This window comes from Bufo bufo, chromosome 2 (assembly GCF_905171765.1).
Source record: "Bufo bufo chromosome 2, aBufBuf1.1, whole genome shotgun sequence".
NCBI lineage: Eukaryota > Metazoa > Chordata > Amphibia > Anura > Bufonidae > Bufo > Bufo bufo.
In genome coordinates, this window is record NC_053390.1 from 307,780,050 (window position 1) to 307,801,519 (window position 21,470).

Consider the following 21,470-nt stretch of genomic DNA (forward strand, 5'->3'; position numbering starts at 1 on the left):
GCTGCATTCAGACGTCCGTATGATTTTTACGGATCCGATCAGTCTATCAGTGGATCCGTAAAAATCATGCGGACATCTGAATGGAGCTTTACATGGGGGTGATCAATGACAGGGGGGTGATCAGGGAGTCTATATGGGGTGATCACCTCCGTCATTTATCACTCCCCTGTAAGGCTGCATTCAGACGTCCGTATGATTTTTACGGATCCGATCAGTCTATCAGTGGATCCGTAAAAATCATGCGGACATCTGAATGGAGCTTTACAGGGGGGTGATCAATGACAGGGGGGGTAATCAATGACAGGGGGGTGATCAGGGAGTCTATATGGGGTGATCAGGGGTGATCAAGGGCTAATAAGGGGTTAATAAGTGACGGGGGGGGGGGGGGTGTAGTGTAGTGGTGCTTGGTTCAACATATTACTGAGCTGCCTGTGTCCTCTGGTGGTCGATCCAAACAAAGGGGACCACCAGAGGACCAGGTAGCAGGTATATTAGACGCTGTTATCAAAACAGCGTCTAATATACCTGTTAGGGGTTAAAAAAATCACATCTCCAGCCTGCCAGCGAATGATCGCTGCTGGCAGGCTGGAGATCCACTCGCTTACCTTCCGATCCTGTGAACGCGCGCGCCTGTGTGCGCGCGTTCACAGGAAATCTCGCGTCTCGCGAGAGGACGCACCGGCGCGTCCACCCAGAACAACAGGACCGCCGCAAAGACGCAATCCTGCGTACGGCGGTCCTGAGGAGGTTAAAGGGATTTTACAGGATTGGAGAACATGGCTACCTTCCTTCAGAAACAGTACCACATCTGTCCACAGGTTGTGTATTGCAGCTTAGCGTTATTAAAGTGACTATTTCTGCACACACCAAACTCAACCTTCGGATAGTTGTGGCACTGATTTGGGAAGAAGGCAGCCATGTTGTCACGGACATTCCCCCGACAGGTGGCAGGAGATAGGTGTGCTTGGCAACATGTGGTTTGATCTGACATGTTTTCCGTTTGGCTCAAATGACGTCTGTGTTGTTTCTGGTGCTTGCCACACCTTCTTTCCCCAGGTCTGGCTATTATGGTCATTTAACCTTCTCTATTTATTGTTGTTTCTCCCACTATGCTATGCGGTTTATAGCTTCAGTTTGAGTTGTGGATAGCTGGTGTGTGGATCTCAGCTGAGTTCCTGATGCTGCCATAGCCACTTCAAGTTAAGTGTTTTCTTTCCCTTTTGTATTTTGTTTGGGTTATTTTGTATGTTGCATTACCCTGTGATTTGTATTAAGGCCTGAGGGAAACTCCTGTTCGTCCTTCCTTTTGGAGGAACAGGTTGTCTCAGTCCTGACATTGGTACCAGGGTCGTATAGGGTGAGTTAGTACACTAGGTATTCCTGTGTATGAACTCACCTACCTCTGGGGTCTGTTCATACCAGTAGTTAGTCAGGACTTTGATTAGGGTTTTACTAGGAGGTGTCCATCTCCTTTCCCTAGTCTCCAGGCCTTATTCCCTCACACCTTTTCCTCCTATGTTCGGTGTGGTGTTTCCCTCCCACACCTGAACGTGACACATGTTTTTCAAACCTGTACCACCCCTTTAAGTACTGTATTTTGTTTCAATCTGAGGGACATTTCGGTGCAGCATGGATGGGTAGATTTAGCCTGCTTTCTTTTAATGAATGAACTCCTGTGGCAAGGACAGATAACATATTAATGATTACATCATGATTTCTGCTAGATGGATAATGGATTTTTTCACAGTTAACCTCCTATGTTTCATAAATTGGTTCATAATGGGTTATTAACCAGTCAGGGGTCAATTGCTGCCTACTAAGAATGTGGTAAGGCATGAGTTAATCATGTCTTCCATTCTCCCTGAGATCAGAAAGACACTCAATGGTATGTCACACTTGCAGTACTCCTCTGTCTCACATGTCCACCACAGCTCCCCACCACAATTCCAAATGTATGACGCGAGACCCTCAATTGTTCTCTTGCTATGTGGGGAGGGGTGTGACTCGTAGACAATAGAGCCCATATCTGGATTTTGGGCAGGGAAAGAAACAGGTGTGCATATATAAATATGACATCTACATTTGTGAAAACAGAGGTGTCATCAGAGCTATCTCCAAAATCTGCATCTACTATCTGCCTGCTCCTAGGTGAGTACATACACTATTCACATTGACATATAAATCATTAGAATCTAGGAAGTGCTTAGACATATATTTCCATCTCAAATAGTACATCATGGGTGACGCTGTAATGTCAGAATTTGGGGCTGCTGCTCCTTTTCTGCGAAAGTCTGACAAGGAACGTCTGGAGGCCCAAACACGCCCCTTCGATATGAAGAAAGATATTTTTGTTCCTGATGATAAAGAAGAATATGTGAAAGCCAAAGTTACCAGCCGTGACGGAGATACCATAACAGCAGACACTGAAAATGGGAAGGTAAGAAGTGCTTTAGAAAGTATGACAGGTGAGGTCTAGTGGACTGAACTGTTACAGTAATGTATATTTGCATGCGCTGACGAGCAGGCAAGTATCGGGAAGGACGTTTTCCTTCCTGATAACTGCCTGCTCATCAGCAATTACCTCCACTGTACGGGGACAAGCAATGGATACTGCAGTCGCTCATATAGACTCATTGGGCCAGATTTATCATGACTCTGACGGCTCACTCCACTTTAACATATGGCTAAAGTCAGTTTTAGCCAAGTGAGATTTATGATCGGCCCTTTAAGACTGTAATAAATGTGGTTTGACGGTAGCAGTTTATCCGTCAGTAAGCAGCTTTACAAAAGTCGCACATCTTTACGAAAAAGTCGCACGTTTTTATGAAAAAGTCGCATGTTCTATTAAAAAGTCTCATAAGATAAGCATGGTCCTCACTGGAGTGAAATTGCGACTTTTTTGCGACTTTTTAAATAGTCCCAAAAGTAAATCTGTCTAGAGATTAATTTACATAAGAAAACACGCCCACTTTCAGAAAACTGGCGAGCATAGTGCAGAGCAGAAAAAAGTCGCAAATTTGTGCGCAGTTTTAGCGTTTGGGACTTTTTCACTCCATTATTCTGACCTGAGCTAATGATAAATCTGGCCTATTGTTTCTGGGCAGTAGATCGCTGTTCACACAGCACAATCTACTGCCCAGAAACAATGATTGAAGTGCATGCACCAAAGATCATTTCACCTGATGAACGGCCGTTCCGCTCATTCATCGGATGATCTGCGGCACCATTACACGGGCCTATTCTCGGTAGAAAATCAGGCTGTGTAAATCGGCCATTACATTTCTCATATTTACAAATGTATGTGTATTCCAGACAGTTACTGTCAAAGACAGCCTGCTTATGCAACAAAACCCTCCCAAGTTCGATAAAATCGAGGACATGGCGATGCTGACCTTCTTGAATGAACCTGCCGTGCTGTACAACCTCAAAGAACGTTATGCAGCCTGGATGATCTATGTGAGTATCAGTCCAATAACTATCACAGAAAGACTCCTCCAATGTGTAATCTGCATGGTATCACTCTCCAGTACTACACTTAGTGCATTCGGATTGACTCCACTTTCCTTGTTACATCACATACACAAGTACAATTTCACAATCCTTCATCACTCTGGATCAAAGATTGAGTGAAAGGGGAACTGTTTAATTACACGCAGAATACACCTTGATTACTAACCAGCAATTCCATGACCTTCTGTCACGGCCTATGGTGTGCGCTGTGACACTGTTGCTACACTTGCAGTTGCCCGCGGCAACGTGTTGCTGTGTGTGCATGCGGTGGCAGTGTCTCGGCCTTCTGGGTGATTGCTGTGACATGGTTGCCACGCATGTTGTTGCCTGCGGCAACGTGTAGCTTTCCTATGTTTGTGTGTGCACTTCCCCTTTAAGTGGCTTCCTCCCCGTGTCTGGTGTTGGAAGGGTTAACTCCCTTCCTAGTGTTTTAACACTGGGTTTGTATGTGGGTGTGGGTGTGGCTGCTTGGGCTATTTAGCCTCTGCTGGAGGCCTGAAGCTGAGGGGTACTCCAGCCATGGTGTATGCTGGAGTTATCCTCCTGGTCTTCATATGCCATCTGTCCAGTGAGGGCCACCCTTGTGGTCATAGAAGATGTTCTATGTCATCCCGGTGTCTCCTTCCCTTCCTGTCCCTATGTGTATGGAGTGGGTTATGTTCAGGGTGTTTGTATGTCTAGTTGGTGTTACATGTCTGGTGGTGTTGGGTGCATGTTTACTAGACATTCCCCTGTCATGTTTATTGCAGCTATGGGTGTCCTGGGTCCCTGTGTGGTTGTGGTGTGTGCTGTGTCCTCTTATGTTGGTGGGGACACCAGCACTTGTTCACGGGTTCCAGTCAGTGTGTCTGTGGCAGGTAAGTGTGTAGTAGGTTTCACTTACCTGCCATCTCCATATGCTGTATGTGTTCCCCCCTCCTTGCAGCTTGGCCGGTGGAGACTCCTGTTCGTCCGTGTTGTGGAGGAACAGGTCGTCTTACCCTGCTCCTAGTCCAGGGACTTCCTGAGGGTTAGTAGGGCCCCGAGGTTCCGGAGTATGAGCCCTCCTCTCATCTGGGTTGGCTCATACGGTTAGGAGTCAGGGTCAGAATTAGGGACCCATTAGGAGGTGACCTGATCCCGGCGTCCTGGCCTAGCAGCTACCCGTTAGCCACTGACACCACACGGTGGGGGGTTTCCCCCACCCCCCGCTCTGACACCTTCATTGATATTGTGACCTACATACATGTTATTCTGCTTCCTTCTAGACATATTCAGGACTGTTCTGTGTGACGGTGAACCCCTACAAGTGGCTTCCTGTGTACAATGCAGAGGTTGTGGCTGCTTATCGTGGCAAGAAGAGGACTGAAGCTCCACCTCACATCTTCTCCATCTCTGACAATGCCTATCAGTACATGCTGACAGGTCTGATTCTCTTTGTCTCTACTTTGCATATATCTGATATGTTGAAATATAGACTTTGTATACAGTGTTTACTTGTAAAGAATACTACTTCAACAAATATCTGAGCAATGACACGGTTAACTAAACTAGCAAAGGTCATTGTTCTCCCTAAGCTGAACAATCTGAAAATGAGACTGAAAGGATTAAGTCAATGTGAATTTTCCTGAAGGTCTGCCTGGTTCCTTTAAACAGATGCCCTGTGATTTCCAGATACTTTCGCTTTGGGTATGTTCACATGGTGGATTTTGATTCTGTGATGAAAGCTGAGCACCATTTGCACTGAAGCGCCATACTGCAGTTCATGCAGCCCAGGTTTTTTAACATGCAGTTTTCCAGACTGTGGCAAGAATGGACATGACCATTGTTGGTGCGGTTACCATGTGGATGCCATGAAAAGCCACAGAGGGAGCTACATTCAATGAGGCTAAACCAAGAGCGGGACTGCACCATTCAAAATGAAAAACCATGGCAGAAACTGCATTGCCAAATGTACCAGTAGACAGATCACTAACCATGCCAGTTCAGCTGCCATGCCATGCACTGTATCAAATAACGCCCACAAATAATTTTATTCAAACATGTAGCTTCAGAACTGTGGCAGTGATACCGAACAATAGATTCATAGCAATGATCATTTATTTGTATAGTGCAGTCAACCTCAACAGCACAGAATTTGGGGGTTATTCATTGTAATAGTCACAGCAGACAGTGTGATACAGCCGAATGAAATAATTATAATCAAGATACATTTAGTAGAAGCCCTGCAAAATACAGGGAATAGAGAAAATTTGTGTTACCTGTAATTTTGTTTTCCTCGTGTCTAAAGGCAGCACAGTGCAGGATGTATGTGCTGCCTGAGGATGATGAGGAAAGAGAAAACTTGTGTTTCTTCAAGTCCGAAGGCAGCACATACATCCCGCTGTGCAAGGTAAGGAATCAGCTGCTCTGGACAGGTCAGGTGGAGGTATTGTGAGAATTCCAGGGGTATGACCACACCTAGCGGAATTTACGCTACAGATTTTCTGCTTCCTTGTGAAGGGTAAAATCCATGTTGGAAAGCCACAGCATAAACGGACATGTTTCAGATTCAAAATCCATAGCACGTCTTTTTAAGTGCAGATGTTTTCAGTTGCATATAGGTAAGATTTGTTTGCTGCTACTGTAAAACAGATATGTTGTATGCGGCAAATCTGCAGCATATCCAGTGTCATACACTTGTCAGAAGAGGTACTGTAAGTTTCGAACAGATGTTTGAAGGTCTGTAGCTTTGAGAAGGTTGGCAGAAAATTCTAGGAGAGAGAGCAAGAACTTATAACTTTATTGGAGATATTTGGTAAAGATAAATCTAAAACACTGAGTATAGATAGTCATAAAGATCAACTAATTATTATCAAGGGATAGTTTGTCACTATCTTTTCTATCTACCCTCTTTTGAGGGGAACTCTCTTTGTTTAGGGTCTCCTAGGGTCAGTTAGGGCAAGTACGAGGACAGGGAAATCCCACCATCAGGGTTTTTCCCTGGGCAGAGGTATAGTTAGGGCTTGTACAGGGAGAGTTTTTCCTCTATTTCTCCCCTGCATTAATATTATTGCCCCAGGCCTCTCATTTCTGTCACTGGTATCACCCTAGGTATTGTCCTTATCTAAGCTACACACACATTCCATTATTGGAACTATCCAGTGGATGTCACATGCTCTGTGGTAGTTAGGCCATATCTTTGCCTTTGTTTATTTAATTTCATGGTATATAGGGCGTTTTTTATCTTATCTCTATTAAAAGTTAAGTCTTAAGGGCCCTAAAATAATTTTATATATAAAGATAAATCTACTATTTGCATGCTTTACAGGTAACTAGTAAAGTCCCCAAAGTTCATATATTAAGAAGATTGATCACATTAGATTTTCGATGCATTGTGCCAGCAGTTTTACTGTATGGGAGCCTCCTGACAACAGGTATAAGGGGTAAAGAAGAGTGGGCATGATTTCAATGTGTCTATGCCATGCTCCTCCTCACCATGGTTGGGCAGTGCGGAGGCACAATGGACTCTGGCCCCTTGTTCTAGAAAACATCCACAAAGAGGCCCCCAGCGATCACATATTTATCACCTATCCTGCAGACGGGTAATAAATATACTGATTGAGAAACCCCACCCCCTTAAAGGGTTTCTGTCATCAGAAAAATCGTTATGTAGCTGGCTGACATTAGCGATGTGCTAATGTCAGCAGAACATAACTATATGACTTATATCTCCCTGCCTGCCGCCGTTAGCGCTAAATAATGACTTTTATAATATGCAAATGAGCCTCTAGGTGCTAGTGGGGCGTTGCTGAAGCACCTAGAGGCTCCGTCCTCTCGCTGTTTGGCGAGCCCTTGTAAAGGTGATTGACATCCTCGGTCTCCTCCAAGCCCCGCAAATCCCGCGCCTGCGCCGTCCATTTTAGTATTAGTCGCAGTGAGTGAAGGACGCTCGCCTGCTGCCACCCTTCACTCACTGCGCCTGCGCCTAATACTAAAATGGGGCTTGGAGGAGACCGAGGATGTCAATCACCTTTACAAGGGCGTGCCAAACAGCGAGAGGACGGAGCCTCTAGGTGCTTCAGCAACGCCCCACTAGCACCTAGAGGCTCATTTGCATATTATAAAAGTCATTATATAGCGCTAACGGCGGCAGGCAGGGAGATATAAGTCATATAGTTATGTTCTGCTGACATTAGCACATCGCTAATGTCAGCCAGCTACATAACGATTTTTCTGATGACAGAAACCCTTTAAATTCAATGTCTTACAAATCAGTTATTGTATCTATTGTCTTCCCCCCCCCTGTTTTCTGTAACTACTAAACAAGTTTGTTCAATTTTTTTTCCAGATCGGGACAATCAGTCCATTCTTATCACGTACGTCATTTCCACCAATTGTTATCTGTTATTATAAATTTATTGGCATTTTTGAATATGCATATAATCCTCTAATTCTAGTGGAGAATCAGGTGCAGGGAAGACTGTAAATACCAAACGTGTCATTCAGTACTTTGCTGTCATTGCCGCCATCGGAGACCGCAAAAAGGATGCTGGTCCCACTGGCAAGGTAAGATCAAAAGCATACCCGAAGATTTAATGTGTTTCAGGTAGAGTTTTACTGTATAGAAATGTGTAGTATAGAAAAAATCCACGAGGGAGATACCAAGGCTCTGAAGGCTTGCTGAACCTCACTGTAGCAACCTTTTCCTCACAGGCTTCTCCACTCAGCTCTCACACAACTTACTTTCTTATGTCCCCAGTCATAGAGCTGTATCTGACTGCTTTACACCCTTCTTTAAAGGAAGTCTGTCAGCAGTTTTACCATGTTAAACTGCTGACAGCATTAGGTAGGGGCTGGGGAGAGCAGTACAAGAATACCTTTATGGAGCTTTTCTCATTAGGGGTAGTGAGACTATGAACTTTTATTGTGCCAGATTCTGCTGCTCAAGTGGCCAGAATGGAGCTGTACTGTGAAGCGGTTTCACAGTGCAGTACGCCAGTCCTGCAGGGTGAGCGAATATGAGGTCACAGGGGTAGTTAACAAACTGAGGGTTGCTCTTGGTACTCACAGTTTTTATTTACCCTGGGCAGGCGTACAGCAGTGATGGAGAGGCTGGCACATGAATCCTCTGGGGCACTCTCTGTATATAGGGACCAGGCCAGGTGATAGGTGAGGTGCCCTGGGTGTTGGAAGTTTAATGTGCCGGTGGCAAGATCCCTTATAGTTCGTGATGCCAGTGCCGGTAACGGTGGCACACCGATTTGTTGTAGGAATAATTGAGGTACACAAAGTTGCAGTGAACCAGAACTTCTTTTTACTGAACAGTTCAACTATTTACAGGTTTCAGTTAGTTCCACATGTACAATGTTGGTCACAGGCAGGCTTCACATAAGTGGCAGGCAAAGACTTTGCAAGATACTCAGAGGGAATAACACTTACAGATCAGGCTGTATTTTCCTCAGATCCTGTCTGGCTTTCTCCAAGGCCCGTATGCCCTATAGCTGGCTTTATCCTTGGGTAGGGAAACCTTCCTCTGGTGTAAATCCTCTTGCTGTAAATATCCTTCCGCCCTTCAGCTTTCTACTTAGCTGGATAAAAGTGGTTCTGCACTGTACTTTTCAAGGTGCTAGATATTTTCAGGAGGCAACTTCTTCTCCTGGGTGCAAGCTAGGAACCTGGGCTATCTAGCTGCATGTCAGAACCTGCTCTTCAGCTAACCTCTGGCTAAAGTGCTCACTTGGATTCTGACCACACACCCTTTCTCTGGGCTGGACCTGACTATATATACTAGGGGGTTCCCTAGCTCCCTCTACTGCCTAGGAGGATGAACTACACCCCTAACAGGCCTGGTACACAGGAGATAACATTAAATTATACATTACAATGCAATATAAAAATACCATAACCATGTTCCACAGGAGGTGGAGCACAACGTGACCCAATTGACCCTTGAGTAGTGCCCACCCTTACATAGTGGGACACTACAACAGTCCCCCCACTCTGGTGTGAGTGACAGCTGTAGCATCCGATGAGAAGAACACTACATCTGTCACTCAGACCAGAGAGGAGGGACTGTGAAGCAGCTCAGCACAGAGAGAGCACTTCAACGTACAGAACAGGAGCAGAATAAAACATTATACCTTTCACTACTCCTGATGAGATAAGATTCACAAATGCAGCCCCTACCTAGTGCTATCAGCAGTTAAGCATCATCAAAACTGCTGACAGACTTCCTTTAAAGCCAGTTTTCACCACCCCTAAAGGACCATTAACGCTATATAGATTATAAGACGATAAGATATGTTGCTGATCATACTCCTTGCATAACTGAGAAAATTAAACTCTCCCTGCTGCTCTATCAGTATGGGGGAATGGGATTCCTGTTCTGGGGATAACTGGGGGTCCCAGCAGTCAGACCCAAGCGATGACTTAGTTATTCCTGTGGATAAGGGATAACTTCAAAACTTGGTACAACCCCTTTAAGTATTAATAACTACACGGACACTTGGCATCCTGGCATGTGAGTGATTAAAACTTAATTTTTCACAGTTATTCAAGTAGTATGTATGATCAGCAACATGGCTTTACACTTGTATTCTTGTCATCTACGTATATAGTAGTATTAGTGCTTTGGGGAAGGGTCAAAACTAATGTTTTCATATCATCATATGAATGAATACAGTATAGTAGTGCGGTAAGATAGGAACTCACAGCATTATGCTGCAATGAGTTTGGGTCAGAGGAGCCACCGTTGATCTGGGAGATAGGGCCGACATATGGGCCATGTTTACCAGACCAAGGACGGTTGTGTACATGAGCCCTAAGTCCCAGTTTCCTCAAACTTGTTATGGGACATCAACAAAGATTTAGTGTGTGTGTTTCAGGATTATGTATGTTATATGTCAGTTTACCATTTCTTTTTTTCCTGATCCTTAGGGAACTCTGGAAGATCAAATCATCCAGGCTAACCCTGCCTTGGAAGCCTTTGGCAATGCAAAGACTGTGAGAAATGACAACTCTTCAAGATTTGTAAGTTCTTAGTGATAGTCATTCATGTCCTATAACTGAACACTTACATTTCTATCATAGGCTGTGTGCCATGTTCTTTCAAAGAGGGAGATAAACGGTACCTGTATGATATATAAATCTAGTGTATGAGAATATTTATGGCAGATACGGTAATATGGATATAAGAATATGAGATGCAACGCATCTTGTGAACTTCAATGCTATAAACTATAGGAACTTACACGTTAATTTATTACCACTTCTGCCTTCATTTCTCCTTCATTTTATCTTTTTTTCTGCCCTAGGGTAAATTCATCCGGATCCATTTTGGAGCAACTGGAAAACTGGCGTCTGCTGACATAGAGACTTGTAAGAATTAAAATATTTTCCTACCTATATCCCATTAATTTATTAGAGGATGCATTCTACAGCACATATTGCTGCATGCGATCATTAGCACATACATACGATGGCGGCATCTTATTTTATATCAGAGTTTTTCTTTGTTTCCATTAAACCATAAACTTTTTTTCATGTTTTTATTGGCGACTCCACACAAACTGAGTTTTTCAGCCGCTGTACATGATTTTGACATCACTCGCAGATATACTTTCAGTATATCAACCACTGATATCAATAGTGAAAATTTAAAAACTTACCATACAACCTGTTAAAAGTGCTGAAACTAATGCAAAGAATTTTTTGTTTTATGAATGAGACAAAGGTCACAGTGGCTTAACCAACCTAAGATTATGGTCCAGGTGCACACTCCACGACACACCCACCGTCGACCGAATAATTTTGAAATGTATAAAAAAATGGAGAACACTCTGCTATCTGGTGTTGCACAGATTGATCAAATGTGTATTTATAAACAAATATTTATTATCAAACAATAAAATAGACTAAACATAAAAATTGAAAGTAAAAAATATATAGCAGATAAAAATAATTAGTCATTTTATGTTTTGGTTACAAATAAACTGTGTACGTTACCACTCAATGTGGGCGGATCACCTCTATATCCAGACTGTGGCTTAGCTAAAGGATCCCCGGCTCGGCTGTAGCAGTGTCCCACGTGGCGTCCCACATGTTTGAGAAGCTGTAGCTTGAATCGGCCGCCGGGTGATTTTACATGTGCGGCTGCACTTAGGTCTCCTAGTTGAGAGATGTCAGCGTGGTTTCAGCCAGTCCCTGCTGTTGCACTTTTGGGCTATAGCGATCTGTTGTATTCAGTTCAATAATATAAATCGCAGTTTGTATATCGCATCCCAAATACACTGCTCCAGACACCAGACACCAGTTTCAGAGTAATCAAACTCTTTCAGTGGGAGCAGTGTATGCTTACTTGCTGCAATTTAAAGGGTGATTCCTTGATTGGGGAGGAGTAATATCTGTGATCCCCAAACATCTCAAAATCATGGACTGGATTATATAGACTGATCTTATGTTATAGAAAGTGATATCACATATAGAAAGTAATCTATACCTCTTATAAACTTGATGCCGGACCTTTAGGAGGATCTCTAATAGAGATGAGATAAAACTAGATAGATGAAATTAGGAATAACACTAGAAAAAAAATAAATAAATATATATATATATATATATATATATATAGGAGTTTTTGGTGCATTTTTGATGCGTTTTTTGTATTTAAATCAAATACATCAAATATATGTACATAAATCATTCTAAATGTATATTTTAATACTTTCCTAATTAAGTACCAGTATAATGCTTGTTGTAAATCCTTTACATTTATTATTAAATATATTTGCATAGTACCGTATTTTTCGCCCTATAAGACACATTTCCCCCTCCCCAAAAGTATCGGATGACCAGAAAGCGGTGAAGGCTCTGTACTCTCCGCTTCCTGGTCCTTGGCTGTCAGCTGTGAAGGCTGCGCACAGCGTGAGGGCGCTCTGTGACCTCACTCTGTGTGCGCCGGTTCACAGCACGGCCGGCGGCAGGAGGAAGAGGATCGCGATGTAGGTGAGGAGCAGCGGCATCCGGAGCAGGAGAGGTAAGTGTTTTTTTTAATCAAATTTCCACTTTAAAAGAAATAATAGACACTCTACCACAAGACAATGTTTAAAAAAAATTGGAAAGGGAAATAATCAATAAGAAATAAAAAAAATTAAAACAGAAGCCACCAATTGCACATCAACAAGTGGAACATACCACTAAACCAGTATCAAATAAATGAAGTGCAATTAACAAAGATACGAAAAATACAAAAAATAGAAACCATAACCAATACAATGTCCCAACATCAAATCTACTCCTCATTTTTTAGATCGAACTCCACCACATCACAGGACAAGAACCGGGCACACATACTGACAGTGTCCGGAAAGAAGCCACTCAAAAACACACAAGTACAATTTAAGACAACAGCATCACAATCAGGGGGACAATACAATGGGGAAGAGATCACAGACTCACAGATACAATCACCGTCAACAAGTAGAGAACTACAACAGATGGACACCAAACAGAGCACAAACACACAACAATATAAAAAGATACGTAGAGGAAAACAAAAGAAGAAGCCCACACAGACAATACAGGACACGACCATAAAAGATAATATAATAGTGAATCTAAGTCACACACAATTAACTGACGCACAAGTTACCCTTTTAAATAAAAGTTTCCCCCACTACAACTTTGGATACATTTTCTACTTACATAGGTATAGAAAAATATGTGATGAAAACGTGTTTGAAAAAATATTACATCAAAAACCCAATCACACAGGAAATCACAAATTTCACTAAATATGTACACACAGATTAAAAGGAGAGATCAAAAAGATATCCTAGACAAGAGATAGGAGATAAAATAGCTACATTCCGGAAAAATGTCAAAACCAATATACGGAAATTGAAAAAGAGTCAAATAAATACTAATTTAACAAAAAAAGAAATGGAGGCCATAAAAGATCTGCAATCATTACAAAACATCATAATCAGACCAGCAGACAAAGGAGGGGCTATCGTTATTTTAGAAACTGACCAGTATGACCAAGAATGGAGGAGACAGCTACAGGATGAATCCACCTATAGCGTATTTAAACGTGACCCTACTAATGAATATCACAAGCAATTACTTGAACTCTGTAATAAGGGACAATATAAGGGAATCCTCTTAGAACGAGAATATAAATACATAATAGGGACACAGAGAAGACTTCCAGTCTTCTACTGTGTCCCTAAGATACACAAGAATTATAATCAGCCACCTGGAAGACCGATTGACTCTGGCATTGGGTTGATTACATCTAATTTATCATAGTATATAGATAAAATTCTTCAACTGGTAGTCAAAAAGATCCCATCATACATAAAAGATACAGCAGATATTATCTCAATAGTAGAGAAATTAGAATATAAGGACAACTGGATAATAGGTACAATGGATGTGAATTCACTATATACAATTATTGACTATTCACAAAGTATAATTGCCCTTAGAAAACAATTGGACACAAATAGTTCTTTACATGATGATCAAATTGCCTTTATATTAGAAGGGGTTGAATATAGACTTACCCACAATTATTTTATGTATGAATCAGATTACTATGTTCAGAAGAGGGGTACAGCCATGGGTACCAGATTTGCCCCCAGTTATGCTAACCTCTTCATGGCTCAATGGGAGGAGGATGTGATTTGATCTAAGCTGGGGACAAGTCTAGTATTGTGGCGACGTTATATAGATGATATTATTTTTATCTGGCAAGATACAGTGGACAATCTAGATATTTTCCTTCAAGAAATTAATGTAAATGATAGGAATATGAGTTTTACTACTAGTATAAGTAGAACACAAGTAGAATTTTTGGATTTAACTATAAAGGTCGATAATCACAAATTGATATGTAGCACATACCGTAAACCAGTTACGAAGAACAGTTATATTCTATATTCCAGCTGCGATCTCCCTAGATGGCTCTTTAATATTCCAACTAGCCAATTTAGGAGGATTAAGCGTAATTGTACTAATCAAGCACAATTTGAAAATGAGGCCATTGAACTAAAACAATCATTTATAGAAAAAGATTATCCTGAGAGGATGGTGGACTCATCCCTTGAAAAGGTAAAATGTATGAATAGAGCTGACTTTTTCATGACCACAAAAAAGGAAATAATACAAGACGATGATCTCCGTATCATTTTGCCTTTTCATGCACAATATAAAAGCATAGAAAAAATAATCAACAAACACTGGCATCATCTTCTAAGAGATAAAATGATATGTTCAACATTAACTACCACCCTTCAAATAATATATGCAAAGGCCCCTAATCTACGATTAAAAATTGCTCCTACTATAAAGCCAAAGACCATTGGGATGAAGACAAATTGGTTATCCCTAAAGGGCTTTTATAGATGTGGCAGATGCAATAATTGTAAGATCACCAATTTTCCCCAAAAAATTATGGAGATATGTTCAACACACAATACCTCTCATTTTACGATCAAAGACCACCTCACTTGTGATTCTACGGATGTAATATATTTATTACAATGTCCATGTCGGAAACAATATATAGGTAGAACCAAACGTACACTAAAGAAAAGGATAGCAGAACATAGCACAAATATCTGAAAAGGTTTTGAACAACATACCGTCTCTAAACACTAGAGAGACTACCACAATAAGGATCCCACTCAACTTACTTTTGTTGCTCTAGAAAAGATTAGAAGGCAATGGAGAGGTGGCAATCATATAACCAATATGTATAGAACAGAATCAAAAATAATTTTCGAATTTGATACTATAATACCTGCAGGTTTGAATGCTGAGATGGAATTGTTCGGATTTCTGTGATTCGGGATGGATGCCAATCAGGGACGGGACATCGAGGTCAGGCTGTATACCAACACCTCGATCTCCCCTCCTGGGTAGGCCCCCATCCCCACATACCTTCATAGTTTATAACAGAACATCTACATCTGCAAAACAAAAAAACATCAAAATACATAGAAAAGAAAAAAGGATAGATAAAGAATGATGAGTAAGAGAAAAAGAAAGAAATAAGAAAAAAGAGAAAACAATGGAGAGTGAAAAAGATTGATGTTTAAAAAAAGATATATTAAATATTTCTGTTTCATAATATATACTATGCAACAATATTTAATTATTATTTTTTATTCTATGCTCGTAATTGTGGACACTTACTGTTTTTATATTTTATCTGTATTTTATATTTAACCCTTATGGATCAATAGAAGGGAGTGATGTGCTATCCACTATTATGACATCACAGCAACTATCCATGTAGACAGTAATTCCACCAGAGATTCACACCCTCACAGCATACCAGCTTCTACTGTGAGACTGTGAACTAACCTACATGTTCAGCTGATTATGATATAGATGTGAAACATTTGTAATAATTTTTATCTGCTATATATTTTTTACTTTCAATTTTTATGTTTAGTCTATTTTATTGTTTGATAATAAATATTTGTTTATAAATACACATTTGATCAATCTGTGCAACACCAGATAGCACAGTGCCCTCCATTTTTTATACAAATAAAAAATGTTGCTGGTGAGCAAATTTCTTGAAATTCGATTTAGATTCGATGCAGTCAAATCTGTCAATGGGGTCTATTAGGTGGTGTTCTTTCTTTCATTCTTTTTCTATAATGGAGCAAAACAACAGAAATAAAATATGCCAGAGTGAACATGTACAATTACACAGGGAAATGAGGATCGGTGCCTCTCATCCTTGCATCTTTTCGGCACTTCCCCCACTATCTCCCCTCCTCCTCCGCAAAGCAGAGGGGGATATGAGCCAGATCTTGTTTTAAAGCTAAGAATCTAAGCTTTTAAACCAGACGAGGATTGAGATTCTAGATGCAGGTAATACCTGTATATCTTATTCCCAACCTGATTTCTAAAGGTCTAATCGGACTGTATGGTGGCTAGCTTAGATTCTTAGTTTTAAAACAAGGCCATTTTTCTAGCTCCTATACATCCTTAGATATAGCCCTTCGTAGCACGAGGGCATCTCATACCTCCTTGGCTCCTGAAAATTACTGGCAAATAATGTAGTCGGTACAAATTAAATACTAGTACAAGCCTCCTGCTGGTAATACTTGCTATGCTGGTGGTTTACTGGCCAGATGACAACCCTTCTGGTCCTCCTTTCCACTCCTTCCTATTGCAATTTTATAATACTGGAAAAGATGAAAGCCATTAACCATTATCCGTGCAGTGCCAGAAACAGTCATGCCACTGATTTGTAAGTAAAACTAAGGCCGCTCACAACAGTTCTAGGTGTACTGTCCTAGCATTGTGCCATGCACCGTTCTTGTAGGTGGAGCACACTTCTGGCTCAGGGGCCCATTGGGGGATTCCCTGACTCTCAGGTCACTCATTCTGGCACTGCTTGGAAAGCACCAAAGCCAGCAGCCTTTTATCATTTCTTAAAGGGAATATGTGAACATTTTAAAACAATGTGTGACCAGAACATTACCTACTGTTCAAATCACACCTTATGTTAAAAATATGTCTTTAGAATTTTTGGGATGACTTATTTTTATAAATGTTCATGTCACTACTTACATTTTAAAACCAAATCCTAAAGTCCTGCAGTTTTTGCATTGGCCGTAGATATCACTTTTTAGCAGTCATGTTATTATGATCTCAGCCAGGGTTACAATGACAGGTAACAACTATATACAGATAACACAGGATCCATCATTCACAATAGACAATTTTCATAGCGTATATACTCCACCTGTACAGTAACATATCATAAAGTATGCTCAGTAAACTTTCTCATAGAAGTCAATGAGTCTGTTGCTGTCTGTTGTATCTATAGCCCATGTGGCTGCTGTAAAGCATATCTCTAAATGCTGTTATTGACAGCTCACGGAAGATGGCAGCCCCATAATCTTGCTTGGAAAACAAAATTTAAAAATCTACAATCAGAAAATAAAAACAGATTAGAAAAAAATATCAGCATCTGATTTTGGGGTCTGTTTGTCAGTCACGTGATGGATGTGGAATTTTCTTCATCTTCCTTGCTATGCTCATATGACGGAGCAAAGTAGCAGTAAAGATTAGCACAGATGTGATCAAGCCTTTATTTGGCCATACACTTAAGATAGATGTTGGCTAAGCACTTATTCAGCTGCTGACTATTCCTCTTGGCTACACTGTAAACATGCATGCTTGGCTGAGTGTGCATGTTATTACAATGCAGAAAGGGTAACTGCCCCTCTGATAGCAGTCTATCACCTGGGAAATGTCAGGGTAAGACTGTAATCACATCCAAAATACAGCGATATAATTGCCTCAAATCCTGTCCTGACCATGGGTCTACTCACACAAACTAGCTGCATCTTAGGATCTATGGTGGCATAAGTTCAGGACATTAAACCCGCAGTCATGACAAAATTTGTACCCAAAATACAGACCGTATCATGGCCATTTTAATACAGCCTAAGGAAGTATCTGGCCGAAATCAGCAGTTTTGACCAACATTTATCTATTTCGTATGGTTACCACTTCAGTTTCCATATGTCCATAAAATGTGAAACCCGCCAAAAGGGCCTAAGATAGCGAACATAGCCTTTTGATACTTTTTAATATTTCTTTTGAGACTTGTCTTAATTTGGGATGATCCATGGAACAACTTTGTATTGGTTTTGTTCTAAACTTAAAGAGGACCTTTCACCTGGAAAAACATTGTGAACTAAGTATGCTGACATGGAGAGCGGCGCCCGGGGATCTCACTGCACTTACTATTATGCCTGGGCGCCGCTCCGTTCTCCCGGTATAGGCTCCAGTATCTACGCTCAGTAAGTTATAGTAGGCGGTGTCTGCCCTTGTCCTGTGGGCGTCTCCTTCTCCCAGGCTGTGAGCTCTGCGCTGCGATTGGCCAGCGCTGCAGCCTAGGAGGGGGAGACGCCCACAGGACAAGGGCAGACTCCGCCTACTATAACTTACAGAGCGAAGATACCGGAGGGCATAACGGGAGAACGGAGCGGCGCCCAGGCATAATAGTAAGTGCAGTGAGATCCCCCGGCGCCGCTCTCCATGTCAGCATACTTAGTTCACAAAGAATGCTGCATTTTCCAAATATTTTTACAAAACTCGATGTAAAATTGTAACAAAATAGTAACAGAATAATACTTAGATGTGTGACTCTAAATGTACTATATATGTACAGTACTTTATTAATCTGGTTTCTTCTGATGTTACCTGCTTCATGTATCCTATTCCCTCTAGATCTCCTGGAGAAATCCCGCTGTACCTTCCAGTTGAAGTCTGAGAGGGACTACCACATATTTTACCAAATCTTATCCAACAAAAAGCCAGAGCTTCTGGGTGAGGGTCATTTCTCTATCTCTTATGTATATAAAAATGAGTTTCTGTCTATCTGTCTAGACGTTCTTTATGTGCGACCAAACGACTGGGCCGATCTTCACCAAATTTGGCACACAGGTACATCAGGTATCTAGGAAGGTTTTAGACTGAGTCTCAGCTCTCTAGGACGTACCGTTCCTAAGATATTCCCAAAAAAAATACTTGCATTAGCCAATAGAAGCCAGCAAGCCTTTCACTTAAATGCGAACTGCCATTTACACGGTTACATGTCCTTTATTAGCCAATAGAAGCTCGCAGGTCCTAGTCCAGGTTGCAATAACAACTCATCACAGGTTTTAGCAGTTCGTATATCCTTAAATATTCAGTCATATGACGTATGACGGCATAACTACACTGCTAAATGCATGGGGGGCAGGGGCCACTATTAAACGGACGGGCGCTGTGGAGTTCACTGTTAAAGGGGTGGGCGCTGTGGAGTTCACTGTTAAAGGGGTGGGCACTGTGGAGATCACTATTAAAGGGGTGGGCACTGTGGAGGTCATTGTTAAAGGGGCGTGTACTGTAGAGGTCACTGTTATGGGGAAAACTGTTGATATTTTTTTACGACACACGGAAACATAAAATGAAATAGATTAAATATACCTGTGCGAAGCTGGGTTCTTTTGATAGTCTCTTATATATATAAAAATTAGTGTCTGTCTGTCTTCTCTTTAACGACTAGACTGATCTTCACCAAATTTGCACCTGATGCACACAGGTACATCAGGTGTCCGGGAAGGTTTTAGACTGGGTATCAGCTCTCTAGGACGTACCGTTCCTGAGATATTTCCAAAAAATTACCTGCATTAGACAATACAAGCCCCCAACTGCCATGCACACTGTCACATGTCCCTTATCAGCCAATAGAAGCTCGCAGGCCCTTAGTCTCCACATGCACAGTTTTATTCCAGGTTTCCATAACAACTCAGCCATTTTTATTCACTGCTGTAGGTCAGCTTTAGGCTAGGGCTACACAAGAACATGCACAGCTCAGCAGGCAGTATCAAACAATAGACTTAGATACACAGCAGACAGTATCACACATGATAGGATTAGATACACAGAACAGCAGGCAGTATCACACAGAATAGGATTAGACACACAGCTCAGCAGACAGTAGCACACAACATAAGATTAGATACACAGCTAAGCAGACAGTATCACACAGGATAGGATTAGATACAGAGCTCAGCAGACAGTATCACACAGGATAAGATTATATACACAGCTCAGCAGACAGTATCACACAGGAGATGATTAGATACACAGCTCAGCAGACAGTATCACACAGGATAGGATTATATACACCGCTCAGCAGACAGTATCACACAGGATAGGATTAGATACACAGTTCAGCAGACAGTATCACACAGGATAGGATTAGATACAGAGCTCAGCATACAGTATCACACAGGACAGGATTAGATACACAGCTCAGCAGACAGTATCACACAGGATAGGATTATATACACAGCTCAGCAGACAGTATCACACAACATAAGATTAGATACACAGCTAAGCAGACAGCATCACACAGGATAGGATTAGATACACAGCTCAGCAGACAGTATCAAACAGGATAGGATTAGATACACAGCTCAGCAGACAGTATCACACAACATAAGATTAGATACACAGCTAAGCAGACAGCATCACACAGGATAGGATTAGATACACAGCTCAGCAGACAGTATCACACAGGATAGGATTAGATACAGAGCTCAGCAGACAGTATCACACAGGATAGGATTAGATACACAGCTCAGCAGACGGTATCGCACAGGATAGGATTAGATACACAGCTCAGCGGACAGTATCAAACAGGAAAGGATTAGATACACAGCTCAGCAAGGATTAGATACACAGCTCAGCAGACAGTATCACACAATAGCCTTAGATACACAGCACACAATATCACACATGATAGGATTAGATACACAGCTCAACAGACAGTATCACACATGATAGGATTAGTTACACAGCTCAGCAGACAGTATCACACATGACAGGATTAGATACACAGCTCAGCACGTAGTATCACACAGGATAGGACATTATATACACAGCTCAGCAGACAGTATCACACAGGATAGGATTAGATACACAGCTCAGCAGACAGTATCACACAGGATAGGATTAGGGTTCATTTACACGTCCGTATGTGTTTTGCGGATCCGCAAATTGCTAATCCGCAAAACACGGACACTGGCAATGTGCGTTCTGCATTTTGCGGACCGCACATCGCCGGCACTCTTATAGAAAATTCCTTTTCTTGTCCCCAATTGCGGACAAGAATAGGACATGTTCTATTTTTTTGTAGAACAGAAGTGCAGATCCGCAAATGCGGATGCGGACAGCACATTCCGCCCCCATTGAAATTAATGGGTCCGCACCTGTTCCGCAAAATTGCGGAACAGATGCGGACCCATTTTGCGGACGTGTGAATGGACCCTTAGATACACAGCCCGGCAGACAGTATCACACATGATAGGATTAGATACACAGAACAGCAGGCAGTATCACACAGAATAGGATTAGACACACAGCTCAGCAGACAGTAGCACACAACATAAGATTAGATACACAGCTAAGCAGAC

The 21,470-nt window shown here is 41.7% G+C and overlaps 1 protein-coding gene across 2 annotated transcripts in view; it reads left to right on the forward strand.

Moving 5' to 3' along the window:
- Positions 1-2,230: 2,230 nt before the first annotated feature.
- Positions 2,231-21,470, forward strand: part of LOC120989043 (myosin-6) — a 117,889-nt gene continuing 98,649 nt past the window's right edge. Inside the window, exons 1-3 of one of the 2 annotated variants that reach the window (XM_040416890.1) lie at positions 2,231-2,437; positions 3,313-3,456; positions 4,758-4,914. In XM_040416890.1, the coding sequence (XP_040272824.1) occupies positions 2,237-2,437; positions 3,313-3,456; positions 4,758-4,914 (502 nt within the window). In that variant the 5' untranslated portion in view covers positions 2,231-2,236. The remainder of the gene's footprint in view (positions 2,438-3,312; positions 3,457-4,757; positions 4,915-21,470) is intronic. The other variant, XM_040416891.1, reaches the window with a different exon arrangement.